The 20,998-nt window shown below is 41.1% G+C and overlaps 1 protein-coding gene across 1 annotated transcript in view; it reads left to right on the forward strand.

Moving 5' to 3' along the window:
- Positions 1–407: 407 nt before the first annotated feature.
- GABRB3 (gamma-aminobutyric acid type A receptor subunit beta3) overlaps positions 408–20,998 on the forward strand; it is a 112,714-nt gene continuing 92,123 nt past the window's right edge. The window contains exons 1-3 of the mRNA XM_010727547.3: positions 408–598; positions 700–791; positions 867–934. Coding sequence (XP_010725849.1) covers positions 519–598; positions 700–791; positions 867–934 — 240 coding nt within the window. The 5' untranslated portion in view covers positions 408–518. The remainder of the gene's footprint in view (positions 599–699; positions 792–866; positions 935–20,998) is intronic.

Genomic DNA, 20,998 nt, shown 5'->3' on the forward strand with positions numbered 1-20,998 from the left:
TCCCGGCCTAGCTCCATGCCCTGGGACAAACTGAGGGACAGATGGGTGCAGTCATCCCGATGCAGCTGCCTGCAAAGCAACACAGTGAGGGGAGCGGGACCAGCGACCGGCAGACACCCGCTGCCTCACAGACCAGGCGAGCCCCGAGGAAGCACGCAGAGAGCCGCCGCCCCCGTTACTGCTGGTCTTCGGCCCCGCGGAGCCCCGCTCCCCCCTCCCGGCCGGCGGGGAGGCGGCCGGGCGGCCGGGCACCGGCGGAGGGCGGCTTCCTCCGGGGCTCGGTGACGGCCGGCCGCGGGGTGGGCGCAGCCGGGTGTGCGGGCGGTCGCCGCGGCTGCGGCGTTGGGGCGGGGGTGGGGGCTTTCTTTTTTGGGGGGGGGGGAGGGTAAGGCGGGGTGGGGGGGGAGAACGGGGACTGTCGCCTCCGCCTCTTCCTCAGCGGCAGCCAGGGCAGCCGGATCGCGGCGGCAGCAGCTGCTGCTGCTGCTGCTGCGCGGAGGGAGCCCCGGGGCGGAGGGATGTGGGGCTTTGGGGGAGGCAGGATCTTCGGGATCTTCTCCGCTCCCGTCCTGGTGGCCGTGGTGTGCTGCGCCCAGAGGTAGGAGCCGGCGTGCCGAGCGGGGAACCGCGCTGATGGCTCTGCCCCCCTCCCCGTTCCACAACCTCCCTCTGCCTCCCCCGTCTCTTTCGCCCCCACAGTGTGAACGATCCCGGCAACATGTCCTTCGTGAAGGAAACGGTGGATAAATTGCTGAAGGGCTACGACATCCGCCTCCGCCCGGATTTCGGAGGTGAGTGCCCGCTCCCCCTGCCCCGGGGCTGCCGCCCGTCGGCCCCGCCGCCCTGACACGGCGCTGTGCCCGCAGGTCCGCCCGTCTGCGTGGGGATGAACATCGACATCGCCAGCATCGACATGGTCTCCGAAGTCAACATGGTGAGTAGCGGAGCTCCCTCGCTCCGTGCTTCAAACTTTGCTCCCCCGTTCGGCGTCGCTTCTCGCCCCCGGCTCCCCGGGAGGAGGCGGAGAGCAGCACGGTAGCTCTGCGCGGGCGGAGGGCGCGCGGTTCTGGGATCTGGAGCGAGCGCGGCCGCTCGCGGGTTCTCCGGAGCAATGAGGGAACCCTCGGCTTCTCCGAGCCGTGAAGGGGCTGCCGGGATCAGCGGGGACAGGAGCGGGTCTGGTGCGTGCTGCAGTTCGGCCCCAGTCGGTGCAGTTTGGTAGTTTGGCGATAGGAGATGGAATTGCTGTTTTGGTTTTCTTTTTGTCCTCCTCCTGAATGGGAGGTGGGTTTTTCTTTGTGTTTCTGAGCGAATTCCTCGTTCTTCTCAATTTGGCTCTTCTTTCTAGCTTTGCTTTTGCGGTCCTGACGCGCAGGTAGTTGCATTTATGGCATTGAAATCATTCTACGCATTTAAAACCTGAGCTCTGTCTCAGTAAATAGGACGCTAACATCAGCTCTACCTCAGTGCTCTGGTTGCAGCGTTGCGAGCTGACAGAGCCCAGCTTCATGCACGAGCTGCACATTTTCTTTCATTCTGCCCTTTCCTTCACCTGCTGTCTCCAAAATTTGGAGATAAAAACTTTTTGCTGTGCTCCTGATCTTTTACAAATGGCTCTCGCTGGCACTCAGTACCTGCTTACAGTGCCATCGGCAGCTGCCCTTCTCCTCATCCAGAAGGGGCAAATGGGGCAATTCACATCCGTAAGAGTTTGCTTTGGGTTTCTTGCAAATTCAGGCAGTAGAGACCTCATTTATTCCATGGAATGTTCTGTACCTGTTGCATTGCTCCTCAAAGAAGTGAAAGCGGAATCTTTGAAGAACAATTCTGAGTTCTGGGTTCACTCTCCCTACCGCCACCTTCCCACCTTTGGCTGTGCTCCATACTTAGCAGAGCAGCGCACTGAGGATTGAATTAGTATATGTAACACTGTCTATGTGTGAAGTGCTACATCAGCAGTAAATATCAGAAAGAGACCAAGGCTGGAAAGAAAACTACGGGATATATGGAGCCTTTTTGTTGTTGTTGTCTTCGTCTAGTTTTGGGAAAGCCTCTTAGATTTAAATAACTACTCATCCAACCCACTAAAGCAGGGCTATGAGGAAGAGTAAATAAATACACTGCTTAAAGTGCTGCTAGCCTGGGTAATTAGATCTTACAGGAGGCCAGAGTGCCTCAAGAGGATGGATGCCCTCTGGTTTTCCTGGGCAGGTGAGCCAGCCCTTTGATTCCATTAGCTCTTGCTAGGCCAAAAGTCTGTGCCCACTGCTTCCCAGAGCTCTGCGGAAGTGAAGAATGTTTTTTGAGGTGTCTTTTTTTGTTTGTTTTTTTTTTTTTTTTGGTTTTTTTTTGGTGCTCTCTCATGAAGCACATAAGGTCTGAAAAATGGTGACACTGATGTAACGACAGAAACAAGTATCGGTTTCTATAAAGGAAGTGCTTGCAAAAGCCGTGTCAATTTACCTGAGAAAAAAAAATAAACTTCAGAAAGGGCTTCTAATTGGTGAGCACTGTACTGCAGTGGGATTTGCAGTTGGTCCTGTCTCTTCTGCCTCAGAAAGAATCTTTTCTGAGTAAGCCCAGCTGCGTTCCAGCACTGCCCGAGTTGCTTTGTTTCGGTTACTCAGGTAACTTTATACTCATCTGCAAAGATTCTGGTGTAAATATTGAGAAACAGTGAATGAGGAAGAAAAGAAACAGCTTTTCAAAAATTACAAACTGTACCATCTAAGGTAGCATTTTAGAAGAAAAAAAAAGGCAAAGTTAGTTTGAAGACCAGAGGCATCTCTGCTGAACTTCACACTTCTTACTAATCAAACTTTTAATTTTTGATGTACTCTTCCATTTAATGCCAAGCAGATAATGTTAGCACTGACCTTTTGCCTCACTAACTATTGACATCTCTGACACAAATTTCTTTCTCTGAACCGTGTTAGTATGGACATTAATTCATTTGATTTAACTCTAGACATTGGTGTAACCTTTTATAAATTAGCCTGTTAAAATTCATCTCTATGTTAAAAATAAAATAACCAGGGAATTAATATTCTTCAATTTTACGAATATAAATAAAAAGTTATTACAGCAAGTTTTATTATACTACCTTCCAGGCAGCCCGTAATGTAGCTTTTGATGATACGTTGACAATCCTTTGTAACAAGAATTATAGTTTGTGTCATACGCTTTTGTATTCTTACTCAAATTGCAGCCTTCTTCTTCAGTGCATCCTCAGTTACAAGGTATTCATTTGACATTCCAGCATTTCTGAAATGTGTGTGCTTTTGATTCTTCTTTTGAAAATCATTAAAAGTCCTTCACCTTCTGTAAATCAAGATTAGCTGTAGCTGTTTTTGGAAGAGACTTATTGAATAGTGATGCGCATCTTTCTTAGGTTGCACAGGAAAGTTAACATTTTTCTTTACTTTTGATGTTATAATGCTAAGCTGGATCAAGAGAACTGATGCAAATGTCAGGACTGTGCAGCATCAGATTGTTTTTCTGAAAAATTTTAAATCAGCAGTTTCTATTTCATTTCATAACATCTTGAAGGCGTTGGGTAGCGTTATTGAAATTGTCACTCTGCTGTACTATTTACATCGTACCCAGAACTCAAAATACTTATGAAGTAAAAATAATACGCCTTCAAGTTTGTACTTTAAGTTGCATATATGGTAACAACAATGGATTAATGAAGTTGAATTGCAAAGTGCATTTTTCAAGAAAGAGCTGCAGCCTGCTAATGAGCTGAGCATACATGAATGCACATGAGCGCATTACTTCCCCGCTGTACTTGTGAATGCCTTCACATGGTCATTTGACTGTTCCACAAACTTTCCTTTTAATTGGGTATTTAACCACTGTTATTTTATGCACCTCTACAATAACTGCATTTAAAACTTCTGCAAGAGCATGTAAAATGTACGCTAATACACATCTCCAAATATAATACTAATGGATAATATTAGAGATAATATTTAGAAAACACTACAAAACCTTTTCAAAAGAGTACTGAAGACCGTAGTTGCCAGATAACGATAGATTAGCTTTATAATAAATCATTTTGCATGATTTTTGTCACTCACGTTCTGTAAATTCTGTATTTTGGAGGTATGCTTTACTTAGATGGTGCAAGATGAAATAGAGAGTTCTGGTTTTTACTGATCTGTCAGCCTCTTTCCTATCAGACAGAATACATAATTACTGAATTTTCACAGTCTGATTTTTTTTGTTCAACATTTGGCCTATGAATTAAGTGCTTTAATTCCAGACATATAATTTCCAAGCATCCAAAGCCTCCTGTAGCATTTTGTACTTAAGAAGTTAAATAATCAATAGATTGATTCTCCAGACAACTCCCTCTTTAAACTCATCATTGCAGCTGGAAGAATAAGGTGCTGTGCTTTCATTTTCCATCATTTGAGGATGTGGTTTATAGTTTGTGGGAGATAAAGCTGGAGAGTGGATAGAGAAAACAAGGGGATCCATGCAAAAAAAAAAAAAAAATTTTTTTCTCCTTGGAGATCATGTTTTACAGAGAATAGCCTGATCTCTTGTAAGCAAGGAATCTTATGGCACTGCTTTCTAAACTGCTCTCTGCATTCTCTTTGTGCTTACAGGGACTTATGAGCTGTTGATCCACGGTTTTTGAAAGGCTCTAATTTCAATAAAATTAAACCAGGAAAACCTAGGAGGCGTCACTGGCTGTATAGTCATCCTGCTGTTCTTGAGAATACTGTACTAAGAAAATTAGTTGACATAAAGTCAGACCATAAAGCTTATGAGCTGTTGTTTCTGAAAAAGATGTAATCTGTTCTATGCTAACACTGTAATTTTTTTTTTATTTTTGCATATGTTCCAATATAAAACTTCAGGTATGCATATGAATTCCACTGGGTGCCTGCTGATTTTTTCAGTGTGATTTTGACATCTTACTGACAAACTATGTTTTAGTTGCTGCTGTAAGGTCAACCAAAGTTCTTACTCACACAGAACAAGCTTTGTCTGCTTTTCTTGGGTAGCATCAGGAATTATTCTGAGGTAAATTGATTAATACCTCACCTAAAGTACTGGAGACACAGGACCTTCACGCTTCCACTGATGAGATTTGTCTTGTCTTACTTTAGATGCCTGAAAAATGGGATATGATTCAGTTCATGTACATTGAGATGCATGCAATTAGATATCTAAGTGCAGGCTGGATTTCTAAGCTCTATGACCATAGTTAATGGAGATGCAGGACAGAATTTGTCTGCTTAGGCAAATGTGTCTGTTGTCATTTTGGCTCTTGTATCATACTTGGCCTCCAATTTCCAGTCCTTAAGCTCTGCATCATGGCTGCATGCTCCGTGCAAGTGCATTGGATATCATATCAGCTGCTACAGTTTGAACAATTAAGTCTTATCAATGCAGCTTAGAGAGTCCAGAAAGCTTTTTATTTTAAGTAAGGATGACATTTAAATAGCACTTATTAGGTGCCCCAAAGTGTCCCTTTTGTCTCTGACTGTCTCTTCCAAAGGGTACTCTTATAGACGTTATGTTGTGCTTGCCAGCCCTGTGCAGGTGTTTTATATAATCCAAAACAGCAACAGGCACTCATGTTTAGGTAAGTTAATTCTTTCTTACTAGAGAATTCTAGCCCTTAGGCTGGACACCCCAAGCTTGTCATCCGGGTTTGCTCAAGACTCCGGAGACAGAGACAGACACTGAATCTTTGGACAACAGCAGTGCTAGGTGCTGCAAAACATAACTTCTGTTTTCTGTCACAAATGTAGCGTATGTTTCCTGACATAAACATCTACTTTCTAAGTACTTTGCCAATGGAATGTGAAAGTTACCTTTTGTGAGAGATAATGATTGTGACATATTTTGTTTTGACGATTCGGATGGAGAAATTAAATGGGTTGCAATAATAGAGTGATTACATAATCATTGTTGTTATAACTAAATTTTCTAGCTACATGAAAAGTCATGTATGTAATGCATGTATGTGAAGTATAAAATAGAATATATAATTGTGTATTCTTTTGAAAATTTGTATTTTGATGTACATAGGGAGACTACTGGATGATACTGAGTAGATATGGTAGATCTTATATAGGTATTGTTTTGGCATGTATATATCTAGATATGTCTTTGATAGATAACGCATGAAAAAAAGGAAAAAGAAGGAAAAAAATCTGTCCAAACAGGGAAGCGTCATCTGAGGCCAACGTCGCCCTGCAAAGAGCAGTGTCATTCTGCTGGTGATGACCCAGCAACCAACGAGGCAGCTAGGAGACACAGCAAATGGTGTGGCTGGTAGAGGACCATCTATCTCAGCAGGTTATCTGCCCTTTGGTTGCCAGCTGGCAACAAGAGCATTCTTCTTTCTAATACTCTGTCTTGGCTGGATCCATTTGCTTTTTCAGGAGTGTCCGTGGACTTGCCTAGCTCTGCATCTCTCCATTCCTGTGATGTTTCCCAGCCCCTGCTGAGAGGGAGAGGGAAGTGCTTGTAGAGCAATAGAAGTTTAAGTCCTGTCTGGCCAGGGGAATTGACTATAAGCTTATTCACAGAGGAAGGTGGCTGCTGTGGTATACAGGGATCTGGCTGTGAAGGCAAGAAATCCCTGATTTTGGAAAGATGAGGAGGTAGTTCATGTTGCTGGAGGCCGGCAAGGGCTTCTTGGAATCTAAATCCAGCTGCCAATGTTGAATCATCTTGACCTGGATGATGATGAAATAGATGCAATCTGTGACAATATCAACCTGGAATACTTGCAGACATTTCAGGGGACAGAAAGAGAATTCAAAATGATCTATACAAGGAAAAGGAATTTTTTTAAATAAAGAAGGTATTAGTTGAGGCAAGCAAGTGCTAGATTTTGTAAGAAAAGAAGAATCCAGTACTTAAAGTGAGAAAGAATTGGTCAGGCTGCAAGATAGAAAAAGGAGGTGGAGACTGTGCTGGACCAGAATCTAAAGTGAGTGGAGAAAGTGAATTCAAGTTGCTAGTGAAATAGCATTGAAAAAAAGATTTCTCTTATTCTCATGCATACGAATAGGAGTATCATTCAGAAGACATCATTGACTATTAGTGGAGTCTGAGCAAGAATGCTCTGTCCAGAATTGTTGCACTGGCTTTCAGGGAGATATAACAGGAGGCATAAGAGAGAAAAACAAATGTTTTTTATTAAGATAATTAGAAAACAATATATTTCTGGCAATGGTGAAAAGTGAGTATGTTTAGAACTGAAAAAAGGATGGAGAGAGGACATACATTTCCTAGTATGCAGAAAGCTGGTGGTGAGAGAATGATGACCAACTGCTCTTTGGAACTAATAGGAGTAAAGCCTAAAAAAATTAATTATTGCATTTCAGATTAATTTTCATCTAGCTGCATTTGTTGTACCATCTTCTTTTTTGTAGGTCTTTAAGAAGAGAGTAGAAAAAATCCTCTTTGGTGCTCTTGTCTCTGGATAGGCTGGCATAGCTGATAGTTTGAGATCTTTTCCAGTGCTGTGTTTCTGTATCTGTGCTCTGGTTTAATTACTTCTGTCACAGTGGGCAACATTGAGATGCACACACAAGCTTGTCTTTATTTAGTTTCAGATACCCTTATCTTATGCTGATACTCCAGAAGATCAGGAGTATCCCACAGATCCCTTGTAATATATGCCACTGCTGTAAGGGTGTGTCAGGCCACTGAGGTGTCATTAGTTACCAGTGTGTGCATAGCTTCACCATGTTCTCAGTATTCTTACACTGATGGCAGCAGGTGTTGAATGCGTATTCTCTAAAATATACAGTGCTATCTAGATGTATACCCACTATATCTAACATTTTTTCCCATTGCTGTGAAGACAGAAGATGGGAAAGAAAGAGCAACATTTATATGAAGATTTCTATTCATGCATTGAGTGCTTATTTATTGACAGTAGTTGTACCGAAAGCTCAGCAACGGCACAAAGGCACTGCAGACAATCTCGTGCTCAGCAGAAGGTGCAAACGTAAGACCATCCATGGCACGTCTGACTATAGGTCCATCTGGCCAAGTATTCCAACTATGATACTGATAAGGGACGCATAGGAAGAAGGAAATAAGCATGCGTTAGTCTTCTCTGTAACACGATTTGTAAGATGAGACTTTCTGAGTCAGAGAAAGTACTGCTTGTTTAAGTGTAACCAGAGAATTATGGTCATTTAATAACAATGCACTTTTTCCCACAATTTTTATTTAAATCGAGATTTGATTATATAATGAACTCTACCTATCAAGTGCAATTTATTAATATTGAAGGATAATAAAAACTTTTGGTGAAAGAGGTTGAGTAATGTTCAGTTATCATTAGAGGTTTTAACTTGTCCAGGACAAACTTTCTTGTTTCTCTCCTGTGACACACACTCATAAAAAAATAGCTGGAAGAGGAATCGTTTCAATAGGAGAGTTCATTTAAAATTTGTAATTGAATTTCACAGATTCTTATAACTACAGAAATTGCAATGAAAGAAATCCCTAAGCCTAGGCATGTCTAATTCATTATTCACTATTATGGATTTGAACCAATAATTTTGGCAAAATAATTTGTTCTCTCAGCAGTTAGAAGCCGGTTACAGGTTGCTGTGATAATGTAGCCTGCAATGTGAATGTAATATTGCATACAGCAGAGAGGGGAGGTAAAACAGCTGTGCTGGGAGGTCTGCGGTTACGCTGGGTAATTGGCAGTTCAATAGCAGTTAATGACTTTTTTCTTTATACTAATAAGAATGTTGAATTTTCATTAGTTCATGGATATGTCTCCATGGCACAACACAGTGTTCTGCAGGGATGCAGAGGTATGTCTGGTGCAGCTCGTACAATTTCTGGAAGCTGTGAGGTTACATCAGCACAAAGCAGAAGTGTCAGGGGGAGTGAGGTCCTTGAATAGGGCTTTTTTTTACACGTCTAGGTAGGGATTATCCAGCAGCCATCAGAACTCCCGTAGCAGAGGGGACATTAGGCAATGCTTTATGTTCTGAGGTGCAGGTGGAAGATAGCTGGGGTGACCATTCCTGCAGAGGTGCCTGTCTGGAAGTACTAGCAAGGAGATGGGGTGGGAGATGATAGCAGGTTGTCCGAGGATGGGTGCTCACTGTTTAGTTAATGTTGAGATGAGTTCCACCTCTTGTTCCTCTTTCATGGACCTTTTCAAAGGTGAGTGAGAAAACGTACCAAACTGGTTCACAGCTGATCTTCAGCAGCACCAGGGAATGCTGCCAGCAAGTTAGGACACAGGTAAAATTCTGTGTCTAATTCAAAGTACCAGGAGTAGTTCAGGGAAACTCTGTGCAAGTCCTGAACTGAAATACATATAGGACACAGAGAATAACCTTTAAAAGCAAGCTCAAATCCAAGTGATTAAAAACAGCTCATCCCTTGATCTCTTAATTGAGATGTAGGATAGCCCCACTACCAGACTCTCCCAGTTCTTAAAGGAAGGGCTTTATTCTGGAGTCACATGTGGCTATGTGCTGATTGCATCAGGAATGTTTTAACATCCCCCATTTAGCTGCTTACTTATCCATCATGGGCTGAGCAGGTGAGCTCATTGCTTTGGTTACATCTGATGTTGTAGGTGTAGTGCAGTTCATGTGCTGTGTGAGCTGGGACCTTTGCTCTGTAGGACTGGGCTGGTGTAGAGTATTTTCAGGAGCTGTGTCCCTCTTGTATTTTTTAGTGGGGAAATGAATCTGGAAGAGTGAGAAACAAAATCTAATTAGGATACTAAAATGTAAACTAGAGGAAACTATTTTTCAGTTTAATCACAAGTTATTTTCTATTAAGTATTTTGTATGAAGATCACTGTCTTGTCATGGTTTCTTTGCCACTGTAGCTTTTAAAATGCACTTAAATTTTAAAATTGAAGATATGAGACAAAATGCACATAAATTCTGAATTTTAAAAAGCACCAACTCAATATCAGAAATAAAGTAATCAGTATAAAGAAATCAGTAATAAAGTAAGCCTTGTTCTTCATTAGAGATGCAAAAGATGAGCTTAAGCAATTTCCTGTACCATAACACAGTAACACAGCTATGTTTCTCTGTACCACCAGTGTCTTGCTTTAGTTTCTGACCTCGTTGGCTATTCAGGTGGTGACACACAGCCTTTCTAAGCATTTTCTGAACATGTAAAATATGCTTTTCTCTTGGATAACAGAAACATATCCCAAACTAATTGGCATTTTGCATAGCAAAATGTTTGCTGGACTTGCAGATAGCTATGACCTCAATTTCCATTCTGGAGGAATCCTATAAGCTACATATCTGATAGATTTAAGAGTCGCCATTCTCCTGATAATTTCAAGAATGTCAAGACTTCAGTGCTTGAGGTCAGGCATGTATTCGTGATACATTAAAACACTAGCATATTATTGGTATTCAGGTGTTTTCCCACCTGATACTTGGGTATTCTCCAAAGGTCAATGCAGGCTGGGTCCCTTCCCAGCTGGCAGTGTAGATGCAGCTACTTGTTCTGTGAATCAGTCAGCCCATTTAGACAGAAGATGTGCAATACTGTGCTGCTTCTCCTTTGGACCCTGGCTGACTTTGCTCTGAACGATACACGCATCCAAAAAGTGCAATTAATTTTGCATGGATGCAACAATCCAGACATCCCATGAAGTCAAAGAGAAGCAGTTCTCTGGAGGGAGTCATATCCTGTCTGTCTGGCAGTGCCTACATTAGAAGGTAACTTAGTGTGGAGAGCTTGTATCTTCTCATTCTTTGTATAGGCAGCATGGCTTAGGCCAGATGTCTGTGTTACATTTCTGGAAGCCACCTGCATGTCCTCTTGCTTCCATGCTGTCTGAGCTTTTTTGTTTGTCCTGTAGAGTGTGTTCATAAACATATGTGTATATGCACTCTGCATGTTAGGAAACCATTGTCACAAACTTGTTTCTCAGGATGATCTCTCGGTTTTACCTCTTCATAGCATTTTTTTTTTTTTTTTTTCAGAGAATACAATGTATTCAGTTGCATCATGTGGCCAAAATGAGCAACAGTAATGTGAAGGAGTTTGAGACAGGATTGGAGCCAGCTATGCTGGGCAGCTACCACACAATTAAAGACAAGTGGGCTGGATGAAAAAAGGGGTGACCAACAGGGTAAGGGCAGTGATTGTCCCCCTATATTCTGCCACTGTGAGGCCCCATCTGGAGTACTGTGTCTGGGCCTGAGGGATGCAGAGCTTTTGGGGCAGGTCCAGAAGAGGGCTGTGAAGGCAATCAGAGAGAGCTTTCTCTTATGAAGAAAGACTGAGGGAGTTGAGCTTGTTCAGTCTAGCAGAAAGAAGGCTCTGGGGAGACCGCATTGCAGCCTTCAAGTACTTGAAGGGAGTTTGTAAGCAGGAGAGACTGGTTTTTTACATGGGCACATAGTGATAGGACAAGGGGGAATGGCCTTAGACTAAAAAAGGGGAGATTTAGATGTTAGGAGGAAATTTTTTCCTTAGAGGGTGGTGAGGTGCTGGCAAAGCTGCGGAGAGAAGCTGTGGTGCCCCATCCCTGGTGACACTCAAGGCCAGATTGGATGGGGCCCTGGGCAGCCTAAGCTGGTGGGGGGCAGGCCTGCCCATTGGCACTGGGTTGGAACTGGGTAATCTTTAAGGTCCCTTCCAGCCTAAGCCATTCTGTGTTCACATCAGCTCAGGTAGATACAGGGTTTCTGTGGAGGACTTCCAGAGCCCTAACCTCATTCATACAGACTAAAGGAAATGCACAGGCTGCATCAAGGATGTAGGTGCAAGTTAGTGGCCTGGAAGAGGTGGATTGGGCCTTACCTGGGCTTTTTGTGGCAGAGAAAGCATCTTGGCCTTGGGCAATAAAGACTTAGGAGATGTGGTTTTTCAGCACCTGAGTGTTCATATGGTGAACAAGGGTGATTAAGAGAAATCAATTTTGAAGAGGGAATAATTCATTTCCTTTTAATCAAGAAATGGTGTCTCCCTTGGCATTTCTTCCATCTTTTTTTTTTTCCCCCCCATAAAAATGGTTGAGCTACTGTGGGAATAGATCAGCTATTTTAAAAGGTTGATTAGCTACCTACTATTCTTTTTATAAAGCCTCCTCCTTAAATGGTCAGGAAAAAAAAAAAAAAAAAAGATGAAGAAAAAAATGGGCAGTGAATTAGAAAATGCATTTAAGAAAGTTGATCAGCTTATCTTTCCAGTAGACCCACTTTAGTCATATGCTCATATATTATTAACCTGACTGTAAAGTACTGCGTCAAGGTTGAAACTGTACATCTTTCTCGGCATACCCACTCATGTGCTGTGAGGTGCCTTTGGAATTGCATGCAGATGCTGTAATTTGGAAAGGGAAACCAGAAGTGTGCCTAAAGTAATCTTGTTGTCCATTAGTGACGTGTTTCTTTTTCCTTACATTAAAAAAGTTATCTTTAGTCCCTATCTTTTACTTACTCTTCCTAATGAAGTCTAGCCCTAACACTTGTGATGCTGTCCCTGCTGTCCCTTTCCTTCATTAGTCACATTTAAAAGGATCTCATAGATGATCTTGCCTTATATTTCTCTAATTACCCACAGACAAAAAATGCATCATGTCAAGTCGCTTTCTGGCACAGAGGTTTATATATGTGCAAAGTGACTGGAAAAAAAAAAAAAAAAAAGAAAAGAAAAAAAAAGAATTATTCCATTCAGATTCCTTTGACTGCTGATACTAACTGAACAGCTGTCTTGAAGACAGAAGTCATAGTCATTTATTACTACTTTTCTCTAAAATGCCCTGAATGATTTTTTTGAATAGGTCAAGAATTTGATCAAATCTCAGGTGACTCCTGTACAGATCTTTTGCAGTTTTTCTTTCTCTTCCCTCCCAACTCTTATCTGCAGCTACTGTAATTTAAAGCAGGAGGCTGCATTTTTCTGGTTGTTACTTTTCTAGTTCTTTTCCTAAGGTGTGCAATCTAAAAACAAAAACAAAAACTGCTGTGGTAAAAAACAAATCTCCCCCACTCCCTAGAAACACTGCTGAATTAAGCTAACTGCAGATGTAGTGTGCTATTTTCTGGCACACAATTAGGAAGTCATTCTGAGCTTGACAATAGCTGATGCTTGCTACTGCACAGCATAATAATAAATATGTTGTGCAATTTTTTTTTTGCAACACTATTAACTGAATGACTATAACATCTACAGAGCAATGTTGAACATCATCTGCACACTGCTGTATAGTATTGCTGAATTCCGTGCATCTCTTTACACATCAATACATTATTGTAACCTCCTTCATGATAATGAAATCAAAGCAAACCTGAAACAAGATGTTATAACGAATCTATACATAACAGCAGATCACTTCTGATAAATTCTATTAAAACACAGCAGTAATGCAGTAACAATGCTGAAGATTTAGAAGATGGATTTAGTTAATTGCTTCCAGGGGACACAAAATAAAATACTGTCTTTGAAAGATGAGTGATAAATCTTCAGATGTATAGAAGTAATGGGTTTGAAGAATTGACTAGATGTAGTGTTGATGAAGGCATTTGAAGGATGAAGGTGTCAGGGTTACTTTTCAATCTGTCATTGAATTGGAGTCATATATCATAGCAAACATATTTTGTCTTAGTTTCTCCTGTATTTCCATCTTCTTCTCCCTGTTCTCTTGCTTCTTCTGAGATTACTACTGTGTTTATATCCTTTTCAACCTGCTGTCCCTTGCTGAATCTTCATATCTGTTACTGCCTAGTTATCTTTCTGTCAGAATGATGGTATTTTTTCATCAGCTCTTGCAGCAAAGCCAGCCCATTGGCACTTAGGCTTTTCTGTATTCTTCAGGATGCCCATCCCTACAGAGAGGCTTCCCTTTCCCATCACTCAGCTCACAGCTGCTGATCATTTCCCGTGTCTCCCTGTGTCTCCTTATCTACCAGTGTGCCATTACTATCACTACAGGCTTCTTCAGTTCTTTGAAAAAAATTGAAAAGTGCTCATTTTTAATGCTACTGTTTTTCTCTGTCTTACTTGTTTGGTTGGTTATGTGGCATTTTTTTGTTGTTGTTGTTGGTTTTTTTTTTTGTTGTTGTTGTTGATGAACTGTTGTGTGCCATGTCAGTAAGTACAAAAAGGGACAGATATCTTTAAAAGCCCACGGTGACCGGACTTTTGTGAAACAAATCTTGTTTTACTTATGCCTGTGCAATTCCTGAATTATGCCATGCTGTCAGCTGTGACTATTTCTAATACAGAGTTTGAGAACACAGGGAGCGAAGGCAGAGGGAATTGTTAAATTTTTAGATTGCTGTAAGATTATAGTTGAGTGGAAGTTCGATTTTATTTGCTTATCATTGCTCAGCAGGGACAGGGTATGTTTAGTGTTTTTCACAAAAAAACAGTGGTAAATAGGCAGTTATTTAGAAGGAGCTACAATCTCCATGATGAGAAACGTTTATTAAGTATTCCTCCCAAACACTTACTTTACTGATTGACTGAAAAAAACTCCAGAGGATACTATTTTTGCATCTTATATCATATCATACTTCTGAGGAACACGTTTTACTTTTCAGAGAAAATACAGTGTCAAGCCTGGCTATTCCACAGTCTTGCAATTTCAGTGGTACCTCACATCTATCAACCATCACACAAAAAGGCAGATGTAAATCAATGCAGCACTAATGCTGTTGATGTCTTTACCACAAGTTATTCCACTGCATCTTCATATGATGGCACAAAAGCTGCATATACACTGATCTTAACATCAAGATTGCAATTTTTAATCAGTTAGGTATCATAGGCTGAATTTTTTTAGGTATTCTGAAGTTGCCATGCAATCTGTCCTATGCAGTTTCCTACAAAACCATGATTTTGCATTCACAGCAGTGTGAGTATCAGTGAACATGTTAGAAGCAGAAGAATGATATGTAATTGCAAGCTTAAATCCTGAATATGCTTTGAATTTTCATTTATTTTAATAGAACTGTTTCCAGTTATTGCCATCATCACTGGAAGTTTTCAAGAAACCTGTAGATGTGGCACTGAGGTACTTTGTTACCGGGCATGGTGGTGATGGGTTGATGGTTGGACCAGATGATCTTAGTGGTCTTTTTCAACCTTCATTATTCTATGTTTTTTTCATGATCTGTGTGAATTTTAGGTCTAGTTCTGCTCTCTCCTTCTTTCTAAAAGCAGAGAAACAGTTATCTGAATAATGTTGATTATTCCATTCAGCATCTTCATACAGATAAGGATTGTTTTGTTTCACTCTTAACTTTGCAAGAATATTTGGCTGAAGTCCTGAACTGCAGACATGTTTTTAAAATTTGGCCCACTATATGAGTCAGACTCTGGCTTATTTTTGTTTCCCTCTAGTAGGATATGGAGAGGCAGTTATGAGGACCAGCAGTCATGCCACATGGAGCACTTGACATGGAGGTGGCTAGGAAGGATTGTATTTCTGTGGTCTTTACTCTAAGGAGTTCATGCCAGGAGCTGTCCAGCTGGTCACTTCGGGATGAAGAACAAGAAATTGATTTAAGACAACTTTTCTTGTTTTTCCCTTGAGCTGTTTTGACTGGAAGCTCTAGCTGGTGAAGATCCAATCAGTACATTTTCAAAATGTTTTTTTTCTTATGCTTTTAAAGCAAAGCTTTCAGAAAAAAATACTGAAACTAAAATAGAAAAATTGAGTAGCGCAGTGTCTCTTATCTACCAGCAGGTCCAACGCTGTTTTGTTTTGTTTTGTTTTTCTCTTGGTTTTCCTCCATGGGAATAAACAAATCATAGCCTTAGACACTGATAAAAGGGGTGAAAACTATTTTATTAATTATTCACTAATGCTAGAGGCTTGGTGTCATTTAGAGTTAGTGTACATCCCAAAAAATTTATTAAAGGGTTTACAGCTTAATCGTTATTGCCAGACTGCAGAAATTATCCTCTGTAACTGAATTTGCGGGACTGTGGACTGAAGTTTCTTCCCCTTTTCCTTCGACTTCCTTTAGCATAGCATGGGACAGCTCAGTGCAGATAATCAAACAAACAGACTGCTCTGTGCAGGTACACTGAGTGGCTTTGGAAATGGCTCCTGAATATTGAGACTGAAATAATCTCTGCCATTAAGCCACTGGAGGGTTTATGAACTTGACTTTGGTCTCCTGAGCATGTCCCAGGCAGTGCCCAGGAGCTAACGCTGGCCAGAGACTGCTGCTGGCACGCAGGCAGCACGCAACATCACTTTTGTGGAGGGGGAGAGAGTTACAGGCGCAAGGTGTTCTTGTCAGATGGCCTTGGTGCCAGGGAACATGGTTGGTATTCTGGTCATGTTTAATTCACTAGTAGAGACCTGACTGTAGAGTCTCTTTGAGAATGTATTTCGGGACCTGTAGGCCTAATAAATTCCACCTTTTTTTTTTTTTTTTTTAACTTTGTACCAACTGCATCGGCTGTACTGCATGGTGCCTTATTGAACACCCCCACTAAGTCATGCCAGTTGAACTTCTGAAGTAAGGTGAATTCTCAGCTGGAATTAAATCAAGTGCTAGTAAAAATCCCCCACAGTTTTCTGTGCAAAAGGCTGCAGTGATGTTTGCAGGTCAGCTTTTCCTGGAGATTTTCTTTCTGAAGCAAATGCAGGACCACGAGCCCATAGCTGCTGCTGTGTGGCCTGTTGTCTTTGCATGATTGCAGTGGCTAGCTGGCTCTGTGGGTCTGTCTGCTGCATGCTGCTTGTCCTTGGCACTGCAACAGCCTCACTGTAGAATGAGAAAATAAACATAGGAAAAAGTTCACTTATTGAATACTAATGAGGCTAAGGTGTTTTTTGTTTGTTTGTTTAAAATCCTTGTAGAATTATTTTGGAGAATTTATGTTAACAAAATCACAGAATCACTGACTCGGTTTGGATTGGGCATCCACAGCTTTTCTGGGCAGCCTCTGCCAGAGCCTCACCACCTTCTGAGTAAAATATTTCCTTCTAACATCTAACCTAAATCTCCCCTCTTCTAGTTAAAATCCATTCCCTTCTGTCCTATTAGTATCTGCCCATGTAAAAAGTTAGTTTCTCCCCCCCATTTATAAACTCCCTTCAAGTACTGGAAGGCCTCAGTGAGGTCTCCCCAGAGCAAAAGTCATAAGCTGTCTGTTTTAGTAACATGACGGTGAAAAACGAAGTCACCTGAGACATCTGTTTATAGAAGCAATCTGTAGGATCTCCACTGCAAAATGCATTCTCCACACAGAGTTAGCAGAGCCTGCCAGCACACTCTGTAAGCATTCCTTAGGCCTGCTAACAGGGATTGGTGCAGTTTGAGATGTACCCAAATGCTTCTCTTTGCAGGGAGAGGCCCAGCAGGGGATATGTGTGCTTGGGAAAAGTAGTTAGCAAAAGCCAGGTGCAAGGCTGTGAATCTGTAGGTGAATGGATTACCAGAATGTAATACTAACTATGCATTTGTTCAAAGCCGGCTTGATATAGCGAGTGGGAACCATGCCCTTGGCAGGAGGTTGTAACTGAGTTGGCTTTGAGGTCCCTTCCAACCCAAGCCATTCTATGATTCTATGAATTGAAATAAACGTTGAAATTGCTTTTCATTTGTAGGTCTCAAAGCTTTATATGCAGGAATTGAATGCTCTCATGGTGTGGGGCCACCAATAAGAGAAGAAGAAAGTCTTGCGTCACTCAGCAGATGAGTGACAGCCCTGTTCTCCTGAGGTCTGGCCAGTTTTTGTCAAAGGCTACTACAGTACATCCCAGCAGGTGCAGGTCTGCAGAGTGAAGATGGTTGCCCTATGACTACATTAAATGCCTTTGCTGGCACTTTACCTGGCTATAGAAATTCTGATTTCGTTCAGTGCACTGCACAGCAAGTTACAGTGGGAACTTAATGTGTGCTTATGGAGGGAATCTCTTGTTTGGGGCCATTCAAAAGGAGTGGAGTTTTCATGCTGTCTAGGTGTTTTGCAGCATGAGCCAAGGAAGGTAAGATAGAGTGGCTAGAAGATTCACTTCAGAAAGATAATCCTGATTAGGACTTTAGCACTAATGTAGGTAACTCAAAGCCCAGTTGACTCCTCTTTTTGAACTGTGAGGTTTAGTCATCACTTACTTAGGAACTTGCTTCAAAGCATTACCTTCATCTTTATTCTCATTTCTCTGCTGTTTATGAGAAGCAGGAGTAAACAGATATATGAATTGTTATTTTGACTCACACCAAATATCTCTTAGCCCAATATCTCTGGCCCAATATCATGTCTCTGATTGAGGCTAGTATCAGATGTTTAAAAAATAGCATGAAAATTGATACTTCCCTAGCAAAATCTCCCAGCCTCTATGATTAAGTTCAGGAATACATAACAGTTATTTTCTTAACATTTAAGCTAAGTAATATTACCTAGGTGAAGGTATCTATATATGTGTATAGGTTCTGGTCACATTTGTCCTTGTAGGTGGTACTTTTTACAATATAATGTTTTAAGCACGTTGCCATAGTTGCTGGTAGCAGTCATTAAATTCCTAAAGCTGTCCAGTGTCAATCACTGACATTGCAATAAAATCCTCCTCCTATCGCTCAGTCACATTTCTGGAAATTGCTTGCTCTCATTGACTGTTTCCTGTGAATGCTAGAAGACTTTAATGTAAAGATAGTGTAAAATACTGTGTGTGTGTGTCTGTTACTTTAAAGGCAAAGTAATGTAAGCTCTCCTTTAAGCCATAGCAGTTCAGAAATCTTGTTCAGTTTAAAGCAAATGAACTGCTGCTTCTAGTGCTCAAAATTCTTTCTGAAGCAGTGTTTGAATTATGTTATTGTGAATTCAAGAAGAGAAAATCCGGATGTCTTTGGATATTCAGTCATGGATTAATTTATGTCTGAGACTGCTTTTCTTCAAGCTCCTTTTGCCTACAATACTAGATTCTGCAATATACGGTATAGGTTTGTGTAAGCCCTGAGCTGAGAGTTTCTGATGACTTCAATAAACTTTAAAAAAAGAAACTGTAATACATTTTGAAAGCTGTTGGAATCTGTATTTTTAATACAGAGTAGGAACTAAGAGAATATGTTATATTCTTTCAAGAACTTGTGACTGCTTCCTTTTTGAAAGACAAAGGTTCAGAACTAAGTCATCACGAAATCTAGGGCAGGAAATCGATTAGAGATCAGGATTAAATATCACATCTCCTGAGATGGACGATATAATTTTTATTTGCAACATAAAAAGGTGGAAGACAGGATATAATTCCTGTGTCCAAGACATTCTTGAGATAGGGCACTCGAGCACATGTGCCCTTATCCAAGGGCTGGCCATGAGTTCCCAGGTATCACATGTGTCACAGACATTATCTATGATGTCTATGGTGTGCACTACTCATGCAGGCTGTTCACTGACTCACAGTCTTAACCTCTCAGCATGTGCTTCCTCACGTTCTTCACCTCATCACCTTCTTCACTGGAAACAGTATAGATTTCTTCAGACAAGTCAATCACTGCATCCTAAGATGAAGAGCAAGAGGAGAATGGAGAGAGCAGGCAGGCAAAGGGAGAAGCTAATCCTCACAGCGATTTTCTCTTTCTGTGGTGATGCTGTGAGCTGCTCCGTTTCTTCTCTGGTGGATTATTTCAAGGTATTCCAAGACTAGTTTGCCAAAAGTTGCTGATGGAGTTGTGCAGGAGATGTTCCCCATGTTGCCAGACTGCAGTGCAGATTCCTGCTGGTATCAGAGATGCAGACAAGGTTTCTGTCAAAGTAGAGTCCCTACTCTTGCACGGTACGAAGAACCACTATAGAAACTGTCCAAGAGATGTCTGGAGTGTAGGAAAGGACAACAGGCATAGAAAGTCTTTTCTTCAGGCTGCTTCCAGACACGAACTGAATTGACTTATGAGGAAACCAGACTGCCAGACTTAAAGGCATTTTTATTTGTTTTTGCCTAGAATCAGCCAAAAAAAAGATCATATTTAAATATTGTCAACAGAATATTTTAAAAATCTTTCTTGGGATCGGTTAAAAGAGATTTTATCATTGCTTTTTTTTGTCTGTTTGTTTGAAGTAGGATTAATTTTATATGAAATCATACTGAAATATTCACACTAATGTTTGAATAAAACAGCGCTTTTCTTCAAATATTTAATTTTTTTTCTGAATGACAGAAAAAAATCAATACATTGTGTCAAAAAAGTGTAATTTTGATGCCATAGTACCTCCATCAATGCAGAGGAAACTACAGTATTATTGCAGTCTACTTATTACCGTGCTAAGTGCTTCAAGCAAATTAAAGTTGCTCATGTAACAAAAAACTGGCATAGGTGTTCCTGCTGAATCTGTTTAGAACAAATTGGAAAATGGAGACTCAGAATAGCCTTTATTTACTCAATACCGTGTAGTAGCAATGGCAGAGGTAGCTCCATGTCTGCAGAAGCATATTGAAGCCTGAGCTTGCTTGTTAATGTTTTTATTGTTACAGCAAAGGTAACATCAGCAATTTAGCATATGATGATCACAGCTGTGCTTTGTCACCATATTTCACGTAATGCTTTTGCAAATTTCTGCTTGAAATCAACTTATTGCATAAATACACTTACTTATTTTTTTGTTTACTGGTTACCTTTTTTCCTCAAGAGGCTTCTGTAGAATAGTTCAGTCTCTCACAGTGTGATCCAGTTGCAGTTTACTTTCAGAGAACTAAACCTTACATACTTATCAAAAATTTCTCTGAGGACATATATTTACAGTCCATTCCCATTATCCAATTACGGAGACCTTTATGATTTTTTCTAAGTTACATCCACTCAACAAAAGCCTACTAATTTGTGAGTGTTATCTGTTCTTTTAATTTAGCTGAATTGGTGTATTAAGAATATGTGGGACAATGTTTGGTCCTTTTCACATTGGACAGGGGCAAATGTGGAGGGCTGTTAGCATTTTTTGCCTGGTGAAGCCTAGGATGAGACTGGTTATACCAGCAGTGTGGATGCAGTTATACCAGTAAGCTCTTAAACACACAACAAGGGGATTCAACCAAAACAGACTGTTT

The sequence above is a fragment of the Meleagris gallopavo genome, chromosome 1 (assembly GCF_905368555.1).
Source record: "Meleagris gallopavo chromosome 1, MGAL_WU_HG_1.1, whole genome shotgun sequence".
Lineage (NCBI taxonomy): Eukaryota > Metazoa > Chordata > Aves > Galliformes > Phasianidae > Meleagris > Meleagris gallopavo.